Below are 25,860 nucleotides of genomic sequence, written 5' to 3' on the forward strand. Positions count from 1 at the left end.
CTTTCTACTGTAATGTTTCTGTGCATGTTTTCTGAAGCAGAAACTGAGAGAGACAGCTCACCTGGATTTTTATCAGTAGTTTGCCAAAAGATTTGCCCCTTCCTTACAACATTGAAAACCACATGAGACATATAAAGAAATGGACTTGGTTGATTTCTCACTGTAGTGAGTACAGCCAGCTGTTGAGCGGCCTAGAGCCTGCATGAATGTTTGGTCTTTTTAAAGTGGTTTTTTACTGGGGTGCGGCACTCAACTGCAAGAGTAGAAAGGCAGCATTTAGATACTGGGAGAGTTTTTTTTTTTTGTGTGTGTGTGTGTTATTTATTTATTTCCATGTTTCATTCCAAGCTTCGAAATGGAATGTTGAAGGGACAATTTATATTAAATCCGTCCTTTTTTTTGTTTGTTTTTTTTTTTTTGATTCTGTGATCTGTTTGAAGAAATGTAGCAGAGAATTTGTCTAAGACAAAAATATTTTCATGCCTGTGGACATTATTATTATTTGGTTTGTGTAACAGATTTAAATTAAGCTTGTGTTGCGCTACACAGTAATATGTTGTCTGCACTGTAGCTCTCTTTGCTGTTCTTATTTTTTCCAGTTAGGAGGACGATGCTTAATTCCTACTTATTTTTTTATTTAAAAAAAAAAAATTTTGTGCTATTTTCACCTATTTGCCTTAAAGGGATAGTTCATCCAAAAATGAGAATTCTCTCATCATTTACTCTCCCCCATGCCATCCCAGATGTGTATGATTTTGAGTAAATTATGAGAGAATTTTTATTTTTGGCTGAACTCTCTCTTTAATCTGTTAATAATTTAATGCTTCAATAATTCGGCAAATAGTCCTTAGTAGTGTGAATAATTGTTATCCAACCAAACAGTTTGATTTAGAACAAAGTTCTCTCAAAGAACTTAAATAGAATGACCCTGGAAGCATAGTTTATTTCTCTATGAATACAGAGGCCATATTCTTTTCAAGATAAAGCTTGTTTCATAATCTTTAGTCTACTGTTTCTGTTTGACCTTCTTTGAATAGATTGCTTCGCTATTTGAATCAATGACGCAAGTAATCAAATATCCAGTTATTGTAAGAATGGCTAACTGGGGAGATCCCACATTTAACATAAATATTGTACTTTTTGTTTCTCTCTAGGTCTGCCAAGGACAGTCAAAAATGTGAACGGGTGATTGAGGGGTACTCTACCTGATTAGTTGTCCACCAGAAGCAATGGAGCGGAGCAAACGCAACTCCATTGCTGGGTTCCCCACGCGGCCAGATCGGCTGGAGGACCTTGATGGCATAGGAGTTGGGGCAGAAACTTGTCCGCCACAGCTGGACAGAGTATGTCCCTCTTCCTACAGGGCTCTCATCAGTGCCTTTTCTTGCCTGACCCGACTTGATGACTTCGTCTGCGAGTGGATTGGCTCTGGGTTTTTTTCAGAGGTCTACAAGGTAAGATGATTGTCTGACAACAATGTGTCATTGACATTTAAATTTCTTAATCATGTTGACACTGTCTTACCGAAATTACTTGAAAGGTGCACATATTTCCAGGAAGAACACCAAGAGCTCAGTAGAGCATTGATGCTCTAGTCCTGCTCCTGGAGAACCACCTCCAGCATTTTGTTCGAACCAGAGTTTAGTTGCAACACACTTAAGCTTATGTTGATGAGCTTTTTCAGCCGTTATATGGGGCTTTTCCACTGCACGATACAGCTCGACTCGACTCTACTCGCTTGTTGGGGATTTTCCACTGTGGATAGTACCTGGTACTTTTTTTTTTAGTACCACCTCGGTCGAGGTTCCAAGGGAGCCTAGCCGATACTAAATGTGACGTCAACACTGCAGATCACTGATTGGTCAGAGAGAATCGTCACTACCAGCGTCACTGGATTTGCGACACGGGACATCGACCCGCTAGTTTTAAAGTTAGTAACAGCGACAGCAATATAATTTGTTCACGTGACTTTCGAATTGTAAAAATAAATGTCTTGGCGCAAAACCACGCCGTGGTCAATAAACGAGGTGCAGACATTCCTCTCGTTAGCGACGAATGAAATGATGCGAAACGAAAAAGTCTTTCAGGAAGTGTCTCAGCTGTTGGCTGCACACGGCTACCACCGGACCTACCAACAGTGTAGGGAAAAGTTAAAAAAAACTTAAGTGACTACAGAACCATCAAGGACCACAACAGCTGGAGTGGTTCAAACAGAAAAAAGTGGAAGTGGTTTGACCAAATGGACGCTATCTATGGCAATAGACCGGCGAGCAATGGGAGGGAGAGTGCCCTGGACTCGGCGTTGTTAGAGTCCACGATGGAGGATGGTACGTTTTGTTATGTTAACTCTATATTCTGCTTGAAAGCTTCACTTTAATTAGTTGACCAGCTACTGGAAAGCTTGCTTCTAAAACAACCAGGCCAATTTAACTGTTACACTTGTGTAAAACATCACCAGGCAACAACTGCTTTATGCAGCACAATGAGCTAGTAGCTAACAGCTAGAGGTCATGTTATTGTTTATGGTCAGTAATGTCTGTGTCGCGTTTAAGATGATGTCACGGCAATAGAGGTGGCGCAACTATGACGATCAGCCTATAATCCCACCCACGTTGAGGCAGCACTAAACTGCATTGGAAAAGCAAGCTCAGAAAAGTAAAGCAAGCTGAGTCGAGTCAAACTGTAACGTGCAGTGGAAAAGTGCCAATAGAGTTACATTTTTGTCATCTAGGACAGGGTTTTTTAAACTGGGGTCCAGGTACCCCCAGGGGACCACTAGGGGGTCTGTGGAAATGTTCAAAAAATAAAAGTGTAAATATGTTTGACATTACCGAAGTTTCGTTCTGCTTTATAAAGACTTGTTGGAAATAATGAGATTAATCTTGATGATTCCTTTGGCAGCCCTAGTTTAAACTGTAATAAATAATTAAAAAAAATCTGCATAAAGATTTGTGAAAAAATATTTCTTTAACTTTTAGCTGTCACCTTTATCTTGCTCATGGGGGGTTGTAAGTTCATATTCTCAGTAAAGCAGCTTTAAAATAATATTTATTGTTAAAGCATTATACAAATACTTCTGAATAGTTTCTGAATTAGAAAGTTTCTCTTAAGGTTTTGTACAAATATTAATAGTTAAAATAATATGGTATGGAAAAAACACTAAACTTTATACAAAATACAGATTTTTGATCATCATATTCAGGGGTTTCAAGGCATCAAAATTTGAAAATCTCTAATCTAGGATAACTTCTACAGTTATTAAGCAACTTGAGGTGTAGCTGGTTTCCAAGATGGAGAGAAATTAATGGAAGAGGTCTTCATTAGATGTTTGACCTAAACATCTGTGTATCTCAATTTATTTTTAAGTAGAGGTTTTACTCCACTTTAAAGCTTTTTAGATACAGTTGGAGCTGTGGCGTACAATGTAGTGCATGTGCTCTCAATGCATAATAGCAATTGGCTCATGGTTCAAAGGTTCAAATCTGGCCTTCTGTCCCGATCCTATTCCCTCCTCTCTAATCCCAATAGTTTTCTGTCTCTGACTGCTTGTCCTTGCATATAAAGGCATTAAAAGCCCATTAAAATGTATGTTTAGATACTTTAATATATTAGAGGATAGTTTTAGTTAGTCCCTTGCCTTTTCTTTTTAAGAAGGTTTGCTTAAAGAAGTTTAAGTTTTGTGACAACCGGTACTTTTTCGCACCTCCTTCATAGTGGCTTCTCACTGAGTTTTTCAGGCTAAAGTAGCTGTCTGGTGGTTTGCTGGCTTTCCTTGATACAACTAGTATCTGCACAGTTCTCAGTGTGTGTTATTGATGGTACCATGTTACATATTGTGTGTGCCTGGAAACAAAAGGCTGTTCTTATTACCAGGGGAAGTGTAGAACAGTCAGATATTGTCATTCCTGTGGTATAACATAATACAGAGATGTTGTATACAAAGAGCTTTGTGCACTGTAGAGGTGTTTAGAGTGGCTAAACCTCTATTACTTTGGTATTGGTTAGCTGTTTCCTGTATGTAAAGTCCTGTTGACCTCCAACATTAAATTGAACTGAACACTCCCCTTGATTCTAAGCATCAGTAGTACAGTAAGCTCTGAGGGTTTATATTTACTGAATAACCCAATAAAGTTTGGAGGTCAGAAAAGCCCTGGGAGAACAGTGTTTAATCATGCTGCCCATTACCAAGATCAATTCCTCTGTCATACAATTTCATCGGTCCTTTCACACATCCATGCATCAGCCTATCTTATGGCCAGTTCTTAGTCTCTGCAGGGCTTCTATGTACAGTTGAAGTCAGAAGTTTACATACACCTTAGCCAAATACATTTCAACTCAGTTTTTCACAATTCCTGACATTTAATCATAGAAAACATTCCCTGTCTTAGGTCAGTTAGGATCACTATTTTAAGAATGTGAAATAATAATAGTAGAGAGAATAATTTATTTCAGCATTTATTTCTTTCATCACATTCCCAGTGGGTCAGAAGTTCACATACAATATGTTAGTATTTGGTAGCATTGCCTTTAAATTATTTAACTTGGGTCAAACATTTTGGGTAGCCTTCCACAAGCTTCTCACAATAAGTTGCTGGAATTTTGGCCCATTCCTCCAGACAGAACCGGTGTAACTGAGTCAGGTTTGTAGGCCTCCTTGTTTGCACACGCTTTTCAGCTCTGCCCACAAATTTTCTATCTGATTGAGGTCAGGGCTTTGTGATGGCCACTCCAATACCTTGACTTTGTTGTCCTTAAACCATTTTACCTCAACTTTGGAGGTACAGTGCATCCGGAAAGTATTCACAGCGCTTCACTTTTTCCACATTTTGTTATGTAATAACAAAATGTCCTCATTCAAAATGGATTAAATTCATTATTTTCCTCAAAATTCTACAAACAATACCCCATAATGACAACATGAAAGAAGTTTGTTTGAAATCTTTGCAAATTGATTAAAAATAAAAAACGAAAAATACTTATGTACATGTTTTTTTTTTTTGTTTGTTTGTTTTTGTTTTTTTTCTTCGTTTTTTATTTTTAATAAATTTGCAAAGATTTCAAACAAACTTCTTTCATGTTGTCATTATGGGGTATTGTTTGTAGAATTTTGAGGAAAATAATGAATTTAATCCATTTTGGAATAAGGCTGTAACATAACAAAATGTGGAAAAAGTGAAGCGCTGTGAATACTTTCCGGATGCACTGTATGCTTGGGGTCATTGTCCATCTGTAAGACCATTTGTGACTGAGTTTTAACTTCCTGGCTGATGAACTTGAGATATTGCTTCAATATATCCACACAATTTTCTCTCCTCATGATGCCATCTATTTTGTGAAGTGCACAAGTCCCTCCTGCAGCAAAGCACCCCCACAACATGATGCTGCCACCCTCATGCTTCACGGTTGGGATGGTGTTCTTCGGCTTTCAAGCCTCACCCTTTTTCCTCCAAAAATAACGATGGTCATTATGTCCAAACAGTAAAATTTTTGTTTCATTAAACCAGAGGACATTTCTTCAAAAAGTAAGATCTTTGTCCCCATGTGCACTTGCAAACTGTAGTCTGGCTTTCTTATGACGGTTTTGGAGCAGTGGCTTCTTCCTTGCTGAGCAGCCTTTCAGGTTATGTCGATATAGGACTCATTTTACTGTGGATATAGATACTTGTCTACCTGTTTCCTCCAGCATCTTCACAAGGTCCTTTGCTGTTGTTCTGGGATTGATTTGCACTTTTTACACCAAACTACATTCATATCTAGGTGACAGAATGTGTCTCCTTCCTGAGCGGTATGATGGCCACGTGGTCCCATGGTGTTTATGCATGCATACTATTGTTTGTATAGATGAACGAGGTACCTTCATGCATTTGGAAATTGATCCCAAGGATGAACCAGACTTGTGGAGGTCCACAATTTTTTTTCTGAGGTCTTTGTTTGTTTCTGAGGTACGATTGCTCTGTTAGTGCGGTTCATTTGAACAAGTGTGAACGCTGCCATCCGAACCTTGGTTCGCACCAAACAAGCGGACCGAGACCGCCTGAATAATGGGTCTCGGTCCACTTCCAAACGAACTCTGGTGCAGTTCGATTGATATATGAACGCAACATGGACCGCAACATGGACCAAAGACATCTAAACTGACCAAAAACGGGAAGTAATTTGCCTAATACTGACCTCAAGCATACCTGGTTCTTTAGTTTGATACAGGCGTCGGAACCACCGTCAGCCGTCCTTGCAGCATATCTTTGTTTGTGTGTGCAACGGAGGAATTCCTGGTGCTGTTTTGTCTCCTTTACACATTTTATTAGCTCTTTGTTTGTTCTCAGTTGGTAAAAATAACACCATATATAAATATAATGAGCGCATTTCGCCCAGCAGCCAGCATTGTTTTGGATGATCGGCAAGTTCCGTCAAAAAATATACGTCATAAAATCTGTCCAATCAGGTTGTGACTTTTTCCTGATGCCTTTGGTTTTGTATCTTTAAGTTCGAAACACAGCACGGTTTGCATGAAAAATTGGTAATGTGAAAGCTGTCATGCGGACCGGGGAGCGCACCGCGGTACAAAACCTGAGACTACCTGTAGGAGGTGGTCTGAGTTCGGTTGCAATGGAACTGTAGCGCAATTCGTGTGAAATTGAAAGCAACTCTGGTGCGCATCGTTCAGGAAGTAAAGTGCATGCCTTTTAGCCGATGACGACATCTATCTATCTATCTATACACCTTATAAATACTATATATAAATACTATTATAGGTTATAAATATAGGGTATAATAGGAGATGACAGTGGTGACAACTTCACCTTGTACACGAGCGTGAGTAAGGGTGCAGTGTAAACAAAGATGCAAAAACGCCGTTTGCGAGCAGCAGCAAGCTGCCTTCCCCTGGACATCTGATGAGTTACACCATGAAGTGCACATATACGCAGTTGTCGTTCACTCTGCTGTGCATAATGGCACCAAAAAAACAAAGGATGAGTCGCGTTGTGTTCTCCATGCGTATTTGTGATGACGTAAGATGAACACAAATGGACTGGGGTTCGATAGAATCAAGTGAGTGTGAAACCAGACCAAAGCTGCGGGGGGCACTGGGAACAATCGCACTCGGAATCGGACCGCAGCAAACGTGCCCAGTGTGAAAGCCCCCTTAGGTACGGTGTTAAAAATGCCAGTGTGAACGCTAAGCGAACCAGGACTAAATGTATCATTTTCTTTTTTGGTCCGGACCAAGAGAACCGAACTACAAGTTTGAACACACCCTTAGTGTATGTAAACTTCTGACCCACTGGAATTGTGATATTGTCAATTAAAAGTGAAACAATCTGTCTGTAAACAATTGTTGGAAAAATTACTTGTATCATGCACTAAGTAGATGTCCTAAATGACTTGCCAAAACTATAGTTTGCTAATATTAAATCTGTGGAGTGGTTAAAAAATGAGTTTTGATGTAAACTTCTGATTTCAAATGTACATGCGCATGCTTCATCAGTTTTTATTTTAGCTTATGTGGTTTTTGTCATGAACAAGCCAAGATTTGCTGCTTAGTCAAGGTATTAAGTCATTTAGAGTTTACATCTTAGTAATGTTTAGATCAGGCTGCATCTACAGGGATGCAAGAAGTGTAGGAGTGCATTTTCAAATAAATGTTCATCACAAATCTCACAGGTGCTTTCTCAAGGAGTAACATCTCCGCCATAGTTTTTATTTAATTAAAAGAATGAAAGAAATGCAGAAGTTTAAGCTTATGATGAGTTAAAATAAATGCAAATTGTGATTACAAATTTGCAATGCAAATGATTAACTGTGGAGCCCTATAAAGACATTATTTATCAGTTTAAATAACTCGCTCTCACCCTGTTTGCAACTTGTTCATTTTCTAGCCTTTTCACTGTATCCAACAAACGACAGACAGACTGGAAGCCATTAATTTCCAGTGGAGAGTCAGAGGCTGCGTGGGCTTCCGAACATCTGTGGGTGTAGAATTTTTTGATCCGATTTGAGTTTCAGATGCATTAAAATATTTCAACTCCTGCAACTAGACCATATGTGACCACACGACTAGATGTGATGTATTCATTCAAAACAATGAGCGCGAAGTGAGAAATATCAACGGTTGTCATCCTGAACTTTATTCTAAACAACTGCTACATTGACAGATTTGACGGTTATGATTGTAGAACTCAGAAATTATCATTGACATTGCAAATATACTATGACAAAAGGGATAAATGTGTACTAGGGCTGCATGATATGGAGGAAAAATGTGATGTGCGATATGATAATCCTATGACGACGTCATCGGAGCATGCAGAACAACGGAACCCACACTGCCCAAATAAAAGTTTATTGGAATAAAAAAGGACCATCTATACTAGAAATCTTAAACATAGTTGTGTTTTGTTAAAAAACTGCATATAGACAATAATTGTATTGATAATATGTACAGTTTTACCATTAGCTATGTAGCAGATATTAAAATTAATCTTTAAATATTTTTGTATTTTTTTTGTAACAAGCTTATGAATATAAAGTTAATTTCACCATATTGTGGGATATCCTAAAATAATCTGTGTTGTAAAATATTTTATTTTATTTTTTTAAAGATATAACAAAGAAAAAAAACACATATACACTGAATCAACATTTAGCCCCCACTATTACCCCTCCCCATTCACCAACCCCACCCTGACCCTCAACGACCATCCCTATGGTCACATATAAGCACACACACACAAAATTTTTTATATATATATATATATATATGTGTGTAATCATACACATTTAAAACTATACTTCTCTCTCCACAGCCCCTCCCCGAGAGTCCCCCAAAAACGGCAAATAACTGCCCCATTTCCCATCAAACAAATCTCAGATCCCCAGCCTTCTACATGACACTTCCTCGAAAGCTGCCACCCTCCCCATCTCCGCACACCACTCCCGAAATTAGGGCGCTCCAGCTGACTTCCATCCCCTTAAAATAATCTGTCTGCCTATCATAACACTGGTCAGAACCCACATTTTTGTGGTTATCTCCCATATTGATGACCGCCCCATTGCCCAAAATGCAGAGTATGGGGCAAAATGAAATTTGAGTGCCCAATATGTCACACACAGAACTCTGAACCTTTAACCAAAATTCCTGGATTTTAACACACCCCCCAAAAACATGGGTTGTGTCTCCATCTTCTGATTGGCATTGCCAGTAGGTGGGCATGTCTTTAAGACCAAGCCTATACAATCTAGAGGGGGTCCAATAGAATCTATGTAAAATCTTGAATTGCATAAGGTGCACCCTTGCATCTCTAGATACAAACTTGATGTTTTTTAGAATCCTAGCCCACACTCCCTCCTCCAGTACCAATTTTAAATCCCATAATCTCTTGATAGAAGTTAAAGCTCTGTCCCCCAGACTCTGAATTAGCAGGGAGTAATACACTGATGCCTCATGACCTTTTCCAAAAGCAGTAATCACCTCTCCCAGAGTATCTGCCGCTTTAGGGGGGTGTATGCTACTCCCAAAAATAGTACAGAGCAGGTGGCGCTGCTGTAAATACATAAAGAACTGAGATCTGGGAATCCCAAAATGTTGAACCAAACACTTCACTCTCATATAGTCACCAAGCTTATTAACCTCCCTCACAGTCCACTCTGACCAGAAGAAAGGGGACTTTATTAATACATAATTTGGGGTTCAGCCATATGCTGGAGGCAACATTTAAATAAATGTCCGAATTAAACGCTACAGACACTTTTGTCCATACCGAGTGAAAATGCGAGATAACGGGGTGCAACTTCTCAGATTAGTTTGATAGAAAGGCTTTGCAATGGCAAAATAGGGGCAAGAACTTCCTGTTCAATACCAAACCAGGGAGGGGCTCTCTCAGGTGGAAGCGACCAATGAGCCAAATGTCTGAGACCAAATGCATAGTAATAAAACAAAACCTTGGGTAGGCCTAGACCACCTTTGTCAATCGGCCTATGTAACTTATTGAAATGTGATCTGGGACATTTACCATTCCAAATGAAGGGCTTTGCTATCAAATTGCTTGAAATAAGTGAGGGGGACATCTACAGGGAGAGATTGTAGCAGGTAGTTGAATTTTGGAATTCAATTCATTTTAATAACATTAATCTTCCCAGTCATAGATAAATGTAATGAAGCCCACCTGCCCACATCGCTCAAACCTTTTTATTTTGAGGTCAAAATGAACCCTAACTAAATCACACAAATTTGTTGGAAATAAAATGCCCAAATACTTAATGCCCTGTTTGGGCCACTGGAAGGCGCCGGGTGAAAAGCGTTACTGGGCAGTACGCTGTCAGAGTTAAAGCTTCGGATTTAGACCAATTGACTCTGTATCCTGAGAACTTAGAAAAGGAATGAATAATTCTGTGGAGGCAAGGCATAGATCAAATGGGGTCGGAGACGAATAATAAAATATCATCAGCGTAAAGCAAAAGCTTATGCGCCATACCTCCCGCCACCACCCCTGGAAAATCATCTTCCTTATCGCGGCTGCTAATGTTCCAGGGCAAAACAGAACAATGATGGGGAAAGAGGGCAACCCTGTCGGGTGCCCCTATCCAGAGTAAAATAATCTGAAATTAATCCTTTTGTTTGTACCGACGCTACCGGGTGTCTATAAAGTAACTTAATCCATAAAATAAAAGTATTCTCGAACCCGTATATTTCCAAAATCTTAAAAAGATAATCCCATTCTACCATATCAAACGCAGCGACCGGAGTCTGATCATTCGTCACTGACCACATGATATTGATGATACGCTTAATGTTATCAGAAGAGCTGCGGTCCCAAATAAACCCCACCTGATCTATATGTAGTTAACTTAATCAGTTAGCCAAAATTTCTCAGAATCAATAGAATTGTTTTGCTTAGTTGTCAGTTTAGGGAGTTCTAATGGTTCCACAAAGTTTCTAATATCTTCATCAGTAGACGAAGACATGGAATTATAGAGATCAAGGTAGTATTCTTTAAAAGCATTATTAATATCAGTGGCAGAGGTAAATATTTTACCACCAGCAGATTTCACTGAGGGAATGGTAGAAAAACACTCTCTCTGCTTTATATATCTAGCTTCCCTGCTTTGTCCCCCGACTCAAAATATGACTGTCTTGCCCTGAATAGCCAAAACTCCACCTTCCGTGACAAAATAGTATTATATCTGTATTTCAATTGGGTCAATTTTCTGAGGCTATCAGATGACATTTGGTGCTTCAGCTCTGCCTTGGCACTTTTAATATTCCCTTCCAACTCCACAAGTTCTCATGCTTTGGATTTTTTGGTGAATGAGGCATACTGTATGATCCGACCCCTAAGAACCGCCTTAGGTGCCTCCCAAGCCACACCCACAGAGGATACTGAGGACCAGTTGGTCTCCATATAAACATTGATTTCAGCCTTTAACATTTGTTGGAATTCAGGATTTTGCAAAAGGGATACATTAAAGTGCCAATTATATGATTTATTTTTCTCCATATGTGGCAACACCTCTAAACTCACCAGGGCGTGATCTGAAACTAAGATGTTTTCAATTGAGCAATCAACAGCAGATGAAATGAGGGACTTAGATATATAAAAACAATCTAATCTAGAATAAATATTATGGACTGATGAAAAAATTTAGTCCCTAACAGATGGGTTCAAAAGTCTCCAAATATCTGTAAGACCAAGATTTTTACACATCCTGTGAAGCGTCACTGTTGCTCTAGGGGGCTTACCCACTTTTACTTCACTATGATCAAGGACTGAGTCCATCAATAGATTAAAGTCTCCTCCCAATATTATGTGCCAGTGGCTTGCAACATCCCTTCAAGATCTATAAAAAAAGCCCTGATCATCAGCGTTAGGTGTGTAAATATCAGCCAAAATCAACCTTTGACCCTGAATTTAGAATCTGCTAAAACAATAATGACTCTTCCTAATTTATCTTTAATCTGTTTGAGACATTTGAATTGTAGATGCTTACTTATCAGTGTAATGACTCCCCTGCTCTTACTTGAGCCAGCACTAAAGAAAACATGTCCACCCCATATCATCCCAAATTTTTCAGCTTCCTGTGGGGAAAGATGCATTTCTTGAAGAAACACTATATCGTATTTCTTACGTTTAAGATGATAAATAACCTTCCTTTTTATGGGGTGCCCCAACCCATTCACATTTCACGTGGAGAGAGATGATCCACTCATATTAACATTTGACATTTTGACGTATTAGAAAAAAATAGATTGTGTGTAAAAAATAAAATTATAAAGACCACATTCCAACATTAGTGCAACAATCAAACCCCAAACTTCCCCCCGAACCAAATAAACAGAAAAAGGAAAAATGTGTGCTTTAACCCAGTGCATTACAGCACCAACTGGCGTCCATCCTTCTAAACTCAAACAGTCCATGTACGCCTACGAGAGCCCCCGCGACAACTTTGCCATCGGATTGCTTAAGTCCGGTGTATCTATACAAATTTTGTGAGACAGAATTACACAACAGAAGATAATCTATAAAACAAACTCCAGCCAATAGGCGGAATAAACACAAAGAACGTGTAGATTCATCCACATAACTGTCCCGAAGGTGTGTTCCTCCACAAAACAAGCTCCAGCCGCTAGTGGAACCGGCAAAAAAAACCAAAACAAAAAGGCCGTTCAGTTTCCTCGGGCAGTCAAACGAATGTTCAGAGAACCGGCTCATTCAGCTGCTACATGAGTGCAACAAATGACCTAGTCACTCCAGTGTCCTGCAAGAAATGCTCCACAAAACAAGCTCCAACCAGTAGGAGGCATAAGCACAAAGAACGTGCAGATTCATCCACAACACTGTCCCGAAGGAGTGCTACTACACAAAACAACTCCTGCCGCTAGGCGGAACCAGCACAAAAAGAAACAAATAGGCACTCAGTTTCCTCGGACGGTCAAGTGAATGTTCAGTGAGTCGGTCCACTTGGCTGCAAGGTGAGTACCACGAAATAACTTACTCAGTCCATTGACTTTTTGAAGAACATCGCTTGCTGGGGACATGTAAATATTTTGCAGCCATCCTTAGCATCTATTCTCAATTTGGCCGTGAACATCATTGCAAAAGCGAGCTTCCGTTGATGTAAGAGTTTCTTGCATTCCTTGAACCGATCATGCTTCTCTCGTCGAATTCGCAAAGTCTGGAAAGTCTGGAAACAAGAAAATGCAGTGGTTCTTCCAAGAAAGCCTTCTTTTTCTCCTCGCGTAACACGATCTCAGAAATTTGGCCAGAATTGATCGGGGCCTGTCTCCCTCAGCGGATCGCCGAGCCGGAACCCTGTGAGCTCGCTCGATTTCCAGTTTATGGCCTGTTATGTCGAGCAGACTCGGGAAGAGCCTGTCCAGGAATTTCACCATATCCCGACCTTCTTCGTCCTCAGGAATTCCAACAAATCGGACGTTATTCCACCAGTTATGATTCTCCAAGTCCTTCCAACTTTTCCCAGATGTGCTCCAAAGCCACCTTGGTTGCTAGCGGATTAGCAGCTTATTCCCTCTCCGTTGACTCCAGATAATCGATCCGTTTCTCGACATCCCCCACTCTTGTGAATTTAATTTCCATGACAGTGATCGATCGACATATTACAGCAAGATCCTCCAAGTCAGCAACGACCTTCGTAGGCATTGCCCACATGTTCAGCAATTCTCACAGAATTTTCCTCATATCACCGGCCAAATCAGCTCCCGGGCTTGTGGCCTGCTGCTCAGGAGCGTCAGCTTGAGCACATAAGTGTCTTTTAATGTCTCCAGAGCCCGAGGATTTTTAATTCTTTGACACATTGTCTTCCTAGAACAGTTAAGGATCAGGGTGTGTTGAATCTCACCGGTTTATGACATAAAAAGTATTAAAACCAGCAAAGTGCGCAGAGCTCGCCGTTCACGTGTCCGAAACTCGCATAGCATCACGTGACTCCCATTTTATTTTTATACTAACTCATGTTCGTATTAATTTCAAAATGAGTTCATTCAGTGTGGGGCTTTTATTTAACAAATTATGTCCAGAAGTGCTTGCCGTATACATACGCTTTCTTCTTTGGTTTAACGTGCTGTCAGTCCACGCTGAACTTAAAGGTGCACTCAGCAATTCCTGAGAAACAATGATGATATTCAAACTCAACTGCCAAAACTAACACACCCCTCCTTTCAGTGCTCCTTTGGAAGCTCCGCCCCCAAATTCATGCATGCGAGACGGTTTTACGCACACCAGCTCCAGACACTCACAACTCTCCTGCTATTAAATCTTAACATCACAACAACAGCATATATGGGTACTTTTTCTTCTATCGAGAAGAAAAAGAGCAACTTCTGCATCCGTCTTCAAGCCTGTTACCTCTCTGAGGTCTCTCCACTGCTGAAAAGCCTCGCCGATGTTGACACGGCTCCCAACCCTCAACTTATCATAATCCTTCTTTTTTTAGTTTATATTCGTCTGACCTTTTCCTTTTGGTCTGTTACTCAGCCATTTGTAATGGCTGCTCTGGCCCCCATCCTGTGCATGTGTAAGAACCACCTCCTGTTGCTGATTGTCTGGTAGTAGTGTTGTGTGGATTGGTGTGATCCACTTTGTTTTCGTCCCATTTACAGAGCCAGGGCTGTGTACAAATACTAGAATTGTTTTTCAGCCCACCCACAGAACGGACAGCTAGCAGACTATGAGGAGATATTTGCAGAATTTGACAAAGTGTATTGGATTAGAATTACTGAGTGCACCTTTAAGACTGATAGGAATGATTTCACAGGATGGGACAATCCATTAATTAAAACACATACTTTGATATATCGACACAGATCACAGCGGCATATAAATAAGCCAAGTTTGAGTTTTTATACTGGTGTCTTTCTCATTATTATCTACACACAAAGCAGTGAAAGCACAGGCTAACACAGGTTACAGCTACATATGCAAAGATTTTGACACGCTCCATTTGAGTCAGCGCCTGCACATTGCACGCAGACACAACAAGTGGCAATCGCATGCACATTCAGAGCCCTTCTATCAAGTGAAGCTACAAGATTAGCATAGCAATGCATGGGCGGTACACGGGTGAGGAGACAATGCGCTGCCTCAACAAAAAGATCAAATCACTCTCTGAGACTACTTTATTCCCGAGTCATATAAAAGATTTGTTAAAAATTAACAAATTGTTCATGAATGACCCATCACTACACGACTGCCACTATATGGGGGAGGAAAAAAAACAGTTGTATGTGAATGTTGGAGGCGGCTTTAGAATCTGTAGGGTGTTGGTTTAACCCTCATGTTGTCTTTTGGTCATTTTGACCCGAAGAGGATTTTCTTTTGCCTGAAAATGCTAGTTATCCTATTGGACTAAAATTTGGACTAAAATTTCATATTATTCATTCAATCTTCATTTGGACAGTCCTGAGATTGATTACTAAAATAAAAAAATCTATATTTTACTAGTTTGAGAGTGCTCATGGAGTAATTGGTTAGGAGGTAATGTAAACAGTAGGGCTGGGAATTGCCACAGACCTCCCGATTTGATATTTCAACAACATTTAGTTGCAGATTCTATATATATTGGGATTCTGTAAGTACTGCAATTTGATGTCATATTTACCTGTTAACCCCCCTTTTTTAGAAAGAAATGTTTAGTGAAAAATAGTTGTCTGTCATGACAATTTCATTCTGTAATACAGAAATTGCAGATAAAAGGTAGAGATGTGCAAACTACCAAATTTCGTAATCAATTAGTCGATGAATTGTCTGAGCTATTCGTCGACTAGGAAAAGAACATATAATTACACTGCAAATTTTTGCTTTCTAGTAAAAATATCTAAACATTCTTAAAACAAAATATGTTTACTTGACAAGCAAAATGGCATAAGATATTAAGTCATATATTTTAGAGAAATCTGAAAAAATTGTTTATGCTTAAAAAAAAAAAAAAAATCTGATAATGGTGTAAGAAAAATAAAAGTTTTTAGCATTGAATTAAGTATGTTTTTTTTAACATATTGTAGATTTTTTTTTTTTCTTGTTTTAAGCATCAACCTTACTAATAGGGATGCATAATATATCAGCGGCCGATAACTGGGAAAATCAAAATATTATTATCGCTCCGATAATGGAATAACCACCGATATTTTCGCCAATAATTTGTTACGGCTTTTTGCTTGTAGCTGAGAATCTCTGATTGCCTGCGGCGGCTTTTCTTCAGGCAAGGAACGATTTTATTCAGAGAACACTCTGAAGGATGTGTTTATTAAGGTAATTAAATTATAATTAATTTAGAAAAACGTAAAGTTTTAGAATTTTTCTCATGCACATTTGAAACATCTTATATAGTTTTTACCCCGCTGTATTTATTTTATATATATATATATATATATATATATATATATATATATATATATATATATATATATATATATATATATATATATAAAACACTGGCGGCCAAAAGTTTGGAATAATGTACGGATTTTGTTCTTATGGAAAGAAATTGGTACTTTTATTCACGAAAGTGGTATTCAACTGATCACAATGTATAGGCGGGACATTAATAGCGTGAAAAATTACTGTTACAATTTGAAAAAAATGTTCAGAACTTCTTAAACTAAAGAGTTCTCATCAAAAAATCCCCCAAGTGCAGCAATGACAGCTTGGCAGATCCTTGGCATTCTAGCTGTCAGTTTGTCCAGATACTCAGGTGACATTTCACCCCACGCTTCCTGTAGCACTTGCCATAGATGTGGCTGTCTTGTCGGGCACTTCTCACGCACCTTACAGTCTAGCTGATCCCAAAAAGCTCAATGGGGTTAAGATCCATAACACTCTTTTCCAATCATCTGTTGTCTAATGTCTGTTTCTTTGCCCACTCTAACCTTTTCTTTTTGTTTTTCTGTTTCAAAAGTGGCTTTTTCTTTGCAATTCTTCCCATAAGGCCTGCACCCCTGAGTCTTCTCTTTACTGTTGTACATGAAACTGGTGTTGAGCAGGTAGAATTCAATGAAGCTGTCAGCTGAGGACATGAGGACATTATTTCTCAAACTAGAGACTCTGTTGTACTTATCCTCTTGTTTAGTAGTCAAAAAAGTTTTTTTAAAAAATAGTAATGGTGCTGTTTTTTTACATCAGTAATGTCCTGACTATACTTTGTGATCAGTTGAATGCCACTTTGGTGAAATAAAGTACCAATTTCCTTCCGAAACATCAAAATCTGTACATTATTCCAAACTTGTGTGTGTGTGTGTGTGTGTGCAAAGTACTGTGCAAAAGTCTTAGGCACATAAGATGTTTCACAAAAGAATTTGTCTTAAGATGGTTATTTATATCTTCAGCTTTAATGTGTCAGTAGGAAATATAAATGTTAGATTCCCAAACATTACTTTTGCAAATAGAAAAGATTAGAATAGAAGAACAGGGAGCCCTGCAACAGATGTCATGGCCCCCACAAAGACCCCACTGAACATCGTGTTAGTCAGAGATAACAAAGAGACAGAAGCAATTGAGACAGCCTAAATGGTTAGAAGAACTGTGGCGAATTCTCCAAGAAGCTTGGAACATCCTATCTGCCAACAACCAAGAAAAACTGTGTCCAGATGTACCTAGGAAAATTGGTGCTGTTTTAAAGACAAAGGTGGTCACACCGAATATTGATTTTAGATTTATTTATTTTTTTTATGTTTACTGGACTTTGTATGATATAAAGTGATAAAGGAAAACTATTTATATCATTATTTTTGAAGACATTCTCACTATGCAACATTTTGTATATATACAGTACTGTGTATATGTATACACTACCGGTCAAAAGTTTTGAAACACTTGACTGAAATGTTTCTCATGATCTTAAAAATCTTTTGATCTGAAGGCGTATGCTTAAATGTTTGAAATTAGTTTTGTAGACAAAAATATAATTGTGCCACCATATTAATTTATTTTATTATAAAACTAAAATTTAATAAAAAAAAATATATATATATTTTTTTAAATTGATGACATTGACCAAATAATAAAGAAAAGCAGCCAATAAGTGCCCAACATAGATGGGAACTCCTTCAATACTGTTTAAAAAGCATCCCAGGGTGATACCTCAAGAAGTTGGTTGAGAAAATGTCAAGAGTACATGTCTGCAAATTCTAGGCAAAGGGTGACTACTTTGAAGATGCTAAAATATAACACAGTTTTGATTTATTTTGGATTTTGTTTAGTCACAACATAATTCCCATAGTTCCATTTATGTTATTCCATAGTTTTGATGACTTTACTATTATTCTAAAATGTGAAGGAAAAAAACAAAACAATTATAATAAAGAATGAGTAAGTGTTTCAAAACATTTGACCGGTTATATGTGTGTGTGTGTGTGTGTGTGTGTGTGTGTGTGTGTGTGTGTGTGTGTATATATATATATATATATATATATATATATATATATATATATATATATATATATATTAGATCTTTATGTACTTGTTGATAAACTCAAACCCTTGTGAACAGCACAGTTCTTGTCATGAGAATGGCCTTAGCTGCTGACATGACATTAAGCAATTATTTACCTACATACCTTCAGGTAGGGACTCAGGCAGCCCCAAGCAACAGTGCGCAGTCACACTAGTTTGTGTGCGAAACGAATGTGCTTGTATTTTACGATTTGAGACTTTTCTAACATTATAACTCATGACTGTTTGAGTATGATCTTACCTATTCCCATTATTTTTATTGTGATCACATTTCATAAGTGATACAGTGGAACAGTCACAGATGAGCGCTGTAACAAGTGTCTTTGAATGAGACGCTCATGAGCACAGTGCTTACACACACATAATCACACAAACCACCGCTGCACTCACATTCTGCCTGCTAGCATATTGCACCATGTTTACAGAGATTAGTGTTTGTATTGTGTGCTTTGTTGTTTCATGTTTGTACATGCTGTTTAATGCATTATTATAGCTGTTAGAAGTTAATTATTCTCTCTGTGAGCGATTCATCAGAATTATGTAAACACTCATATAAATGAGCACCATATAATTTATGCAAGTGTACTATCATTTATTCCTCATTCAAATCAGCATACCTCTGTTATATATGCACATTTCTGTTTCATGGTACATCTGCTAAACCTTAAATAGCAACAAGTCCAAATTCCAAGCTTTTAAAAGAATCTGCTTTAAATTAATTCTCTAGCAGTTCAGGGTTGAAGTATTAAAAATTATAACTTTAAAAAAAAATATTGGTTACCGTATCGTCCACAATGAGCTGTGAATTATTGGTTATCTGTATCGGCCCAAAAATTCCATAGCGGTGAATTCCTACTTGCTAAATTTAGTTTGATTTCTCTCAAAACAAGACTTAATATCCGATTCAAAACCTCTTAATTCGATTCTGATTAATTTGTATATACAGGTGCATCTCAATAAATTAGAATGTCGTGGAAAAGTTCATTTATTTCAGTAATTCAACTCAAATTGTGAAACTCGTGTATTAAATAAATTCAGTGCACACAGACTGAAGTAGTTTAAGTCTTTGGTTCTTTTAATTGTGATGATTTTGGCTCACATTTAACAAAAACCCACCAATTCACTATCTCAAAAAATTAGAATACATCATAAGACCAATAAAAAAAAAAAAAGCATTTTTAGTGAACCGTTGGCCTTCTGGAAAGTATGTTCATTTACTGTATATGTACTCAATACTTGGTAGGGGCTCCTTTTGCTTTAATTACTGCCTCAATTCGGCGTGGCATGGAGGTGATCAGTTTGTGGCACTGCTGAGGTGGTATGGAAGCCCAGGTTTCTTTGACAGTGGCCTTCAGCTCATCTGCATTTTTTGGTCTCTTGTTTCTCATTTTCCTCTTGACAATACCCCATAGATTCTCTATGGGGTTCAGGTCTGGTGAGTTTGCTGGCCAGTCAAGCACACCAACACCATGGTCATTTAACCAACTTTTGGTGCTTTTGGCAGTGTGGGCAGGTGCCAAATCCTGCTGGAAAATGAAATCAGCATCTTTAAAAAGCTGGTCAGCAGAAGGAAGCCTGAAGTGCTCCAAAATTTCTTGGTAAACGGGTGCAGTGACTTTGGTTTTCAAAAAACACAATGGACCAACACCAGCAGATGACATTGCATCCCAAATCATCACAGACTGTGGAAACTTAACACTGGACTTCAAGCAACTTGGGCTATGAGCTTCTCCACCCTTCCTCCAGACTCTAGGACCTTGGTTTCCAAATGAAATACAAAACTTGCTCTCATCTGAAAAGAGGACTTTGGACCACTGGGCAACAGTCCAGTTCTTCTTCTCCTTAGCCCAGGTAAGACGCCTCTGACGTTGTCTGTGGTTCAGGAGTGGCTTAACAAGAGGAATACGACAACTGTAGCCAAATTCCTTGACACATCTGTGTGTGGTGGCTCTTGATGCCTTGACCCCAGCCTCAGTCCATTCCTTGTGAAGTTCACCCAAATTCTTGAATCAATTTTGCTTGACAATCATAAGGCTGCGGTTCTCTCGGTTGGTTGCGCATCTTTTTCTTCCACACTTTTTCCTTCCACTCAACTTTCTGTTAACATGCTTGGATACAGCACTCTGTGAACAGCCAGCTTCTTTGGCAATGAATGTTTGTGGCTTACCCTCCTTGTGAAGGGTGTCAATGATTGTCTTCTGGACAACTGTCAGATCAGCAGTCTTCCCCATGATTGTGTAGCCTAGTGAACCAAACTGAGAGACCATTTTGAAGGCTCAGGAAACCTTTGCAGGTGTTTTGAGTTGATTAGCTGATTGGCATGTCACCATATTCTAATTTGTTGAGATAGTGAATTGGTGGGTTTTTGTTAAATGTGAGCCAAAATCATCACAATTAAAAGAACCAAAGACTTAAACTACTTCAGTCTGTGTGCATTGAATTTATTTAATACACAAGTTTCACAATTTGAGTTGAATTACTAAAATAAATGAACTTTTCCATGACATTCTAATTTATTGAGATGCACCTGTATTTCAGTTACAGTATTATGTCCATTTTGCTTACATATAGGAATGTGCAAAACTACCAGTTTTCATAAGTCTTGTTTAAAGGTCTAATCGAATAGTCTGTGCTAAGGAAAATGATCAGGGCTGGGAAATTTTATGTGTTAATTTCTGCGATTAACAGTTAACAGTTTAAATGTTAAAAAGTTAACACAATTAATGCAGTATCCATTTTCCCCTACTTCCTATGACTAAAATTGGCATATATAAATTTCCAGGAGGTACACGCTCAACTGCACATCCTTCCAAAGAAATTGATTGTGTGCAGTAGTAAATGCTTATTACAAATGACGCATGTTCCAGGGATAATAAACACGGGACCGGATTTACTGTACGGAGGATGGGGACTTCTGATAGATAGGCATTGCTGCTCAGGGATTTCTATATCCATTAAGTATAGGCCTATCCATTTACTTGTTCCCTCCCTTCCCTACTTAAGTGGCTGAGATTTAGAACAGAGTGGATGGCTTTAGGGTGGCAGGCAGGGGGTGTCTGCATGTGGTACAAGAAGGGGTAATGCGGTGAGCAAAATGCCAGCTGAGTTGGGGGCTTCTCCAGGAACCTGTCTGGAAAGCTAATGCAATTATATTCTGTCTCAGTCGATTTAAACAAATGAGTCTGATTCTGTACAGACAACATCAGGAGCTTGTACAAACATCTTCAACACCCCCAGAGGAAGTTGGAGAATCCCTAAATAATCATGTTGCTCAATGTTGAAATCCATTTTCATTTGAGGAACTGAAACATTTTCCTAGGACACTGGATTTGTTGCATGGAGACAAGCTGTGACATGATAATAGCAGAACAGATTGTGAGTTTGGGTTGTGTAGAGAAGGCAGCATCTGGGGCTGTGCATCTAACAGGCGCTCTCACTGCAGGTGGGTGGTTAGGTGGATGCACAAAACAGACTCCTCGGCTGCTGGGGCTAGAAGTGGGGTTGGTTTCAATACAGGAAACAAAGTATCTTTTGCATTTTTATGTCACCTCTTGGTAGGCCTTTATCAGTATCATGCTTAGAAGAGTCAACACTCTTGAAAACATTTACTGCTTCAGTTGTCACAAAAGTTAACCACAGATTTCAATGTTTTGACTCCCTAGACTGAATTTGAGTATACTACAAATGCCTTTGTAGTAATCCTTAAGCTGTGTTGTGTCCATCCAGCTCTGCTTACAGCTTGAGGAAGTCAGCATTTTACAGATATAGGAGATTCATATTTTTTCACTCATGAGGACATCCTGTGGTTGATATTTTTACTTTAATGTATTTTTATTAGTCAGCTCAATGAATGCACAAAGAGGAAACTGGGAGAGTTCTGCAGAAGCACATTTCAGAGAAGTTGCGAAACTGACATTTGTCATTAAGCAGATCTTCACTAAGGCAGTGTTTGTGTTGATTTCCTTTCTTCGGGTCATGCTAGAATATTGGTTGTGTAATAACCATTTTTAGAAACCATCTTTTTTTCGTATCTCATTTGCTATTGCAATGTATGGCACATCTCAGTTCAGTGGTATTGTTGGTTTAATGTGACAGGATTCATATGGGTTTCACTTTCTCTCTTGCAATTTAAGGACAATCCTTGAAATCATAGTAGCACATGAGAAGCAATCGGCCGAGATACACTGAACATAGAGCTGTATTGTATTCCTTTAAAATGCATTATGCATACATTCAGAGCATAAAACAACATCCTTTTACCCATTTTATTAGTTAGTGCCATTATATTAGGAAGTGTGGCATATAATTGCTCGTTGGTCTGTGTGTTTTAGGTGCGTCACAAAGCCTCGGACCAGGTAATGGCTCTGAAGATGAACAAGCTGAGCAGTAACCGTGCCAACATGCTGCGAGAGGTTCAGCTGATGAACCGACTCTCCCACCCCAACATCCTCAGGTTTGCTCACTCTCAAATCCATTGCACTCAGTGTAACACCATACTCAGTGTCTTCTCTCTCAGTCTTCTCTGTAAATATATTGAAGCAAATTCTCATGCTTTTATGTGTAGTTGAATGTGACCAATGTATAGAGCTGTTGTGGTGGCAAGTGTTTTACCACGATGTTGTACAGTTGTTGGGGTCATTGAACTAAATATCACAAAATACCCCAAAACAACCATATACGGACACGCTGAAGAAAGAATCGCCAATGGCTAGTGCATTTTTGTTTTTACTCGCCAGACTTTTGTTGACATGGAAGCGTAATGCAACTGAAAAAGAGAAGCAAACTGGGAAGGGGGCATCTTCACTTAAAATATTCATATACAGTATATGACTTCAAACGCTATATAGTATATGAGAGTGTATATTTTATATAATATTTAGCTTTATCATTTTAATCACATTTTAGCTTTTTTTAAAACTGTACAAATTTCACAATTTCATTCTATCAATTTACATATCATGTAATTGCATTTATAAAAATGATACAATGATTGTTGTCACTGTTTGAAATTCAAACACATTTCTAACACAAAATATACACAAGGTTGGAGCCTAATCATGATAATAGAATTCCACATATAAAATTTTAGTGCTACTAGTACTATGAAAAAACCAAACAAAAAAACCACATTAGGTTTATGGGGCAGGGCTTTGCACCGGTTTCTACCAAACAACTGCATATACGTTGCAAGAGTCTATTTGTTAAATACTTCAACATTTACAGTGTTTGTTGAAGTTAAAATATTGCATAATGTATGATTGCCCCTTTAAATATTTATATATTTACACATTACATTTACTACATTACCCAATTTTTTACATGTTTGTTTATATGCATAATTTGTACGATTTACAAGTATTTACATTGACATATATAACAAGAGCAAACATGGTACTGTTACAACACATGCTACCTGGCTAACCAATAACTCACCAGGGAAACCTAGCTACTCCTGCTCAGTCTAGGGTTTGTTGTTGAATTACTATCTAGCTAGGGCCCACTTGTAACTATCCCTGGGGTGTATGTACTTGATGTTGACGTAAGTTTAAATCAGTGTGTGTGCGAAGTGGTGGATGCATACAGACAGAGACCACAGAGGGGAAAAACACTCAGCTTACCGGTTTGTCCACGGATGATATTGAATTAATCGGCAAGCAGGGTCCTTGCTTTCTCTCGAAAGGTCCTGTCCAACAGTTCATTGTTTATATACAAATATTTGAAGGGAAGGTGGGTATCAAATAAACAAAAAAATAAACTGAACCAAACAAACTTCCAAACAGCGACGCATAACGCTTGCTCAGGTCCCACAGGGTTTTCTTGTTCTCACCTGGAACCCCACCCAAGCGCTTACCGTCATCTCCTTTAGACCGCTCCAACCAATCAGCTGGCACATCCCCTACAGCCTCTCGTGTCAGTGTGTTAGTTATCCCTATCAAAACCCTAACATTCCTTCCTCCCTTAAGGAAAAAAATAAACTTAAACTTAACTACTTAAACTACTTCAAAGAGTTCTCATCAAAAAATCCTCCACGTGCAGCAATGACAGCTTTGCAGATCCTTGGCATTCTAGCTGTCAGTTTGTCCAGATACTCAGGTGACATTTCACCCCACGCTTCCTTTAGCACTTGCCATAGATGTGGCTGTCTTGTAGGGCACTTCTCACGCACCTTACAGTCTAGCTGATCCCACAAAAGCTCAATGGGGTTAAGATCGATTACACACTCTTCCAATTATCTGTTGTCCAATGTCTGTGTTTCTTTGCCCACTCTAACCTTTTCTTTTTGTTTTTCTGTTTCAAAAGTGGCTTTTTCTTTGCAATTCTTCCCATAAGGCCTGCACTCCTGAGTCTTCTCTTTACTGTTGAATGCCACTTTGGTGAATTAAAGTACCAATTTCCTTCTGAAACAGCAAAATCTGTACATTATTCCAAATTTTTGGCCGTGCGTGCGTGCATGCGCTCCACAATGGTGGGATGCCCTGTTTAGCAGAGCTATACAGGGTGTAAACCAAAACATGGCTATTTTGAATATCCATAAATTGACAAAAAAAGATCAATGTGATAGTGAACGGTTGATTTTAGCATTATATATATTTACAGGAGGTGCACGATCGACTCAACTGCGCATCCTAGCACAAAAACTGACTGTGTGAAGCAGTGCACGCTTATTCAATATGCAAGACGCATGGGACATAATAAACATGGGAGTGAATTTACTATACGGAGACTGGAGATTCACCTGCAAGTGGTGAGCCAGGTGTGTGAGAAACACGGGCAAGCTGCCGTATCTCTTTTCATCACCTGAAAACGCTTACTCACTGTCGTATGAACCAGGGTCAAAAGCTAAACCCATTATGTGCACGATAGGGACTGAACAGCAGCCAGAGTTTTGAAATATTAAACTTAAGCAAATTAAAATTGAGCATTCAATTTGTTTTATAGCTGTATTGAACAGTATCTTATTATGCATTGGCAATGTACACTTCTTGCCAATAAAGCTTGATCGAAATTGAATAGAAATCTCTGCGATTAATTAGTTACATTTATTAATTGATTCACAGCCCTAGTTTAAAGCATTTGGTATTCTTTCCTTTTGGCTGTGTGTTTGTAGAGCTGAATTTGAGTTTGTGGGTGAACAAGAGAGGGGACGAAAGCAAAAGAGAGAGGGTCTGTTTGTATTTTACAATCATGCCATTGTATGAAATAAACTCTTGTTGAATGTATGTGGAAGGATTCTAGGGCAGACAGGAGAGGGCTGAGGGGATTTTTGTTAAACAAATCCCAACACAGGCCTGCAATAAAAGCGAGGCCTGGGGTTTATGGGGCCATAACTCTAAAAACACAGGCAAATTTGTATCCTGTGCAATGACTTGTGTGGGGTGGCCTTTCCGTGACATTGATA

At 38.7% G+C, this 25,860-nt stretch overlaps 1 protein-coding gene across 4 annotated transcripts in view; it reads left to right on the forward strand.

The window, feature by feature from the left end:
• LOC127442361 (dual specificity testis-specific protein kinase 2-like) overlaps positions 1–25,860 on the forward strand; it is a 59,351-nt gene that overhangs the window by 2,889 nt on the left and 30,602 nt on the right. For all 4 annotated transcript variants that reach the window (XM_051700325.1, XM_051700324.1, XM_051700327.1 and 1 more), the window contains exons 2-3: positions 1,155–1,454; positions 22,793–22,914. In XM_051700325.1, coding sequence (XP_051556285.1) covers positions 1,230–1,454; positions 22,793–22,914 — 347 coding nt within the window. In that variant the 5' untranslated portion in view covers positions 1,155–1,229. The remainder of the gene's footprint in view (positions 1–1,154; positions 1,455–22,792; positions 22,915–25,860) is intronic.

The sequence above is a fragment of the Myxocyprinus asiaticus genome, chromosome 6 (assembly GCF_019703515.2).
Source record: "Myxocyprinus asiaticus isolate MX2 ecotype Aquarium Trade chromosome 6, UBuf_Myxa_2, whole genome shotgun sequence".
Taxonomy (NCBI): Eukaryota; Metazoa; Chordata; class Actinopteri; order Cypriniformes; family Catostomidae; genus Myxocyprinus; species Myxocyprinus asiaticus.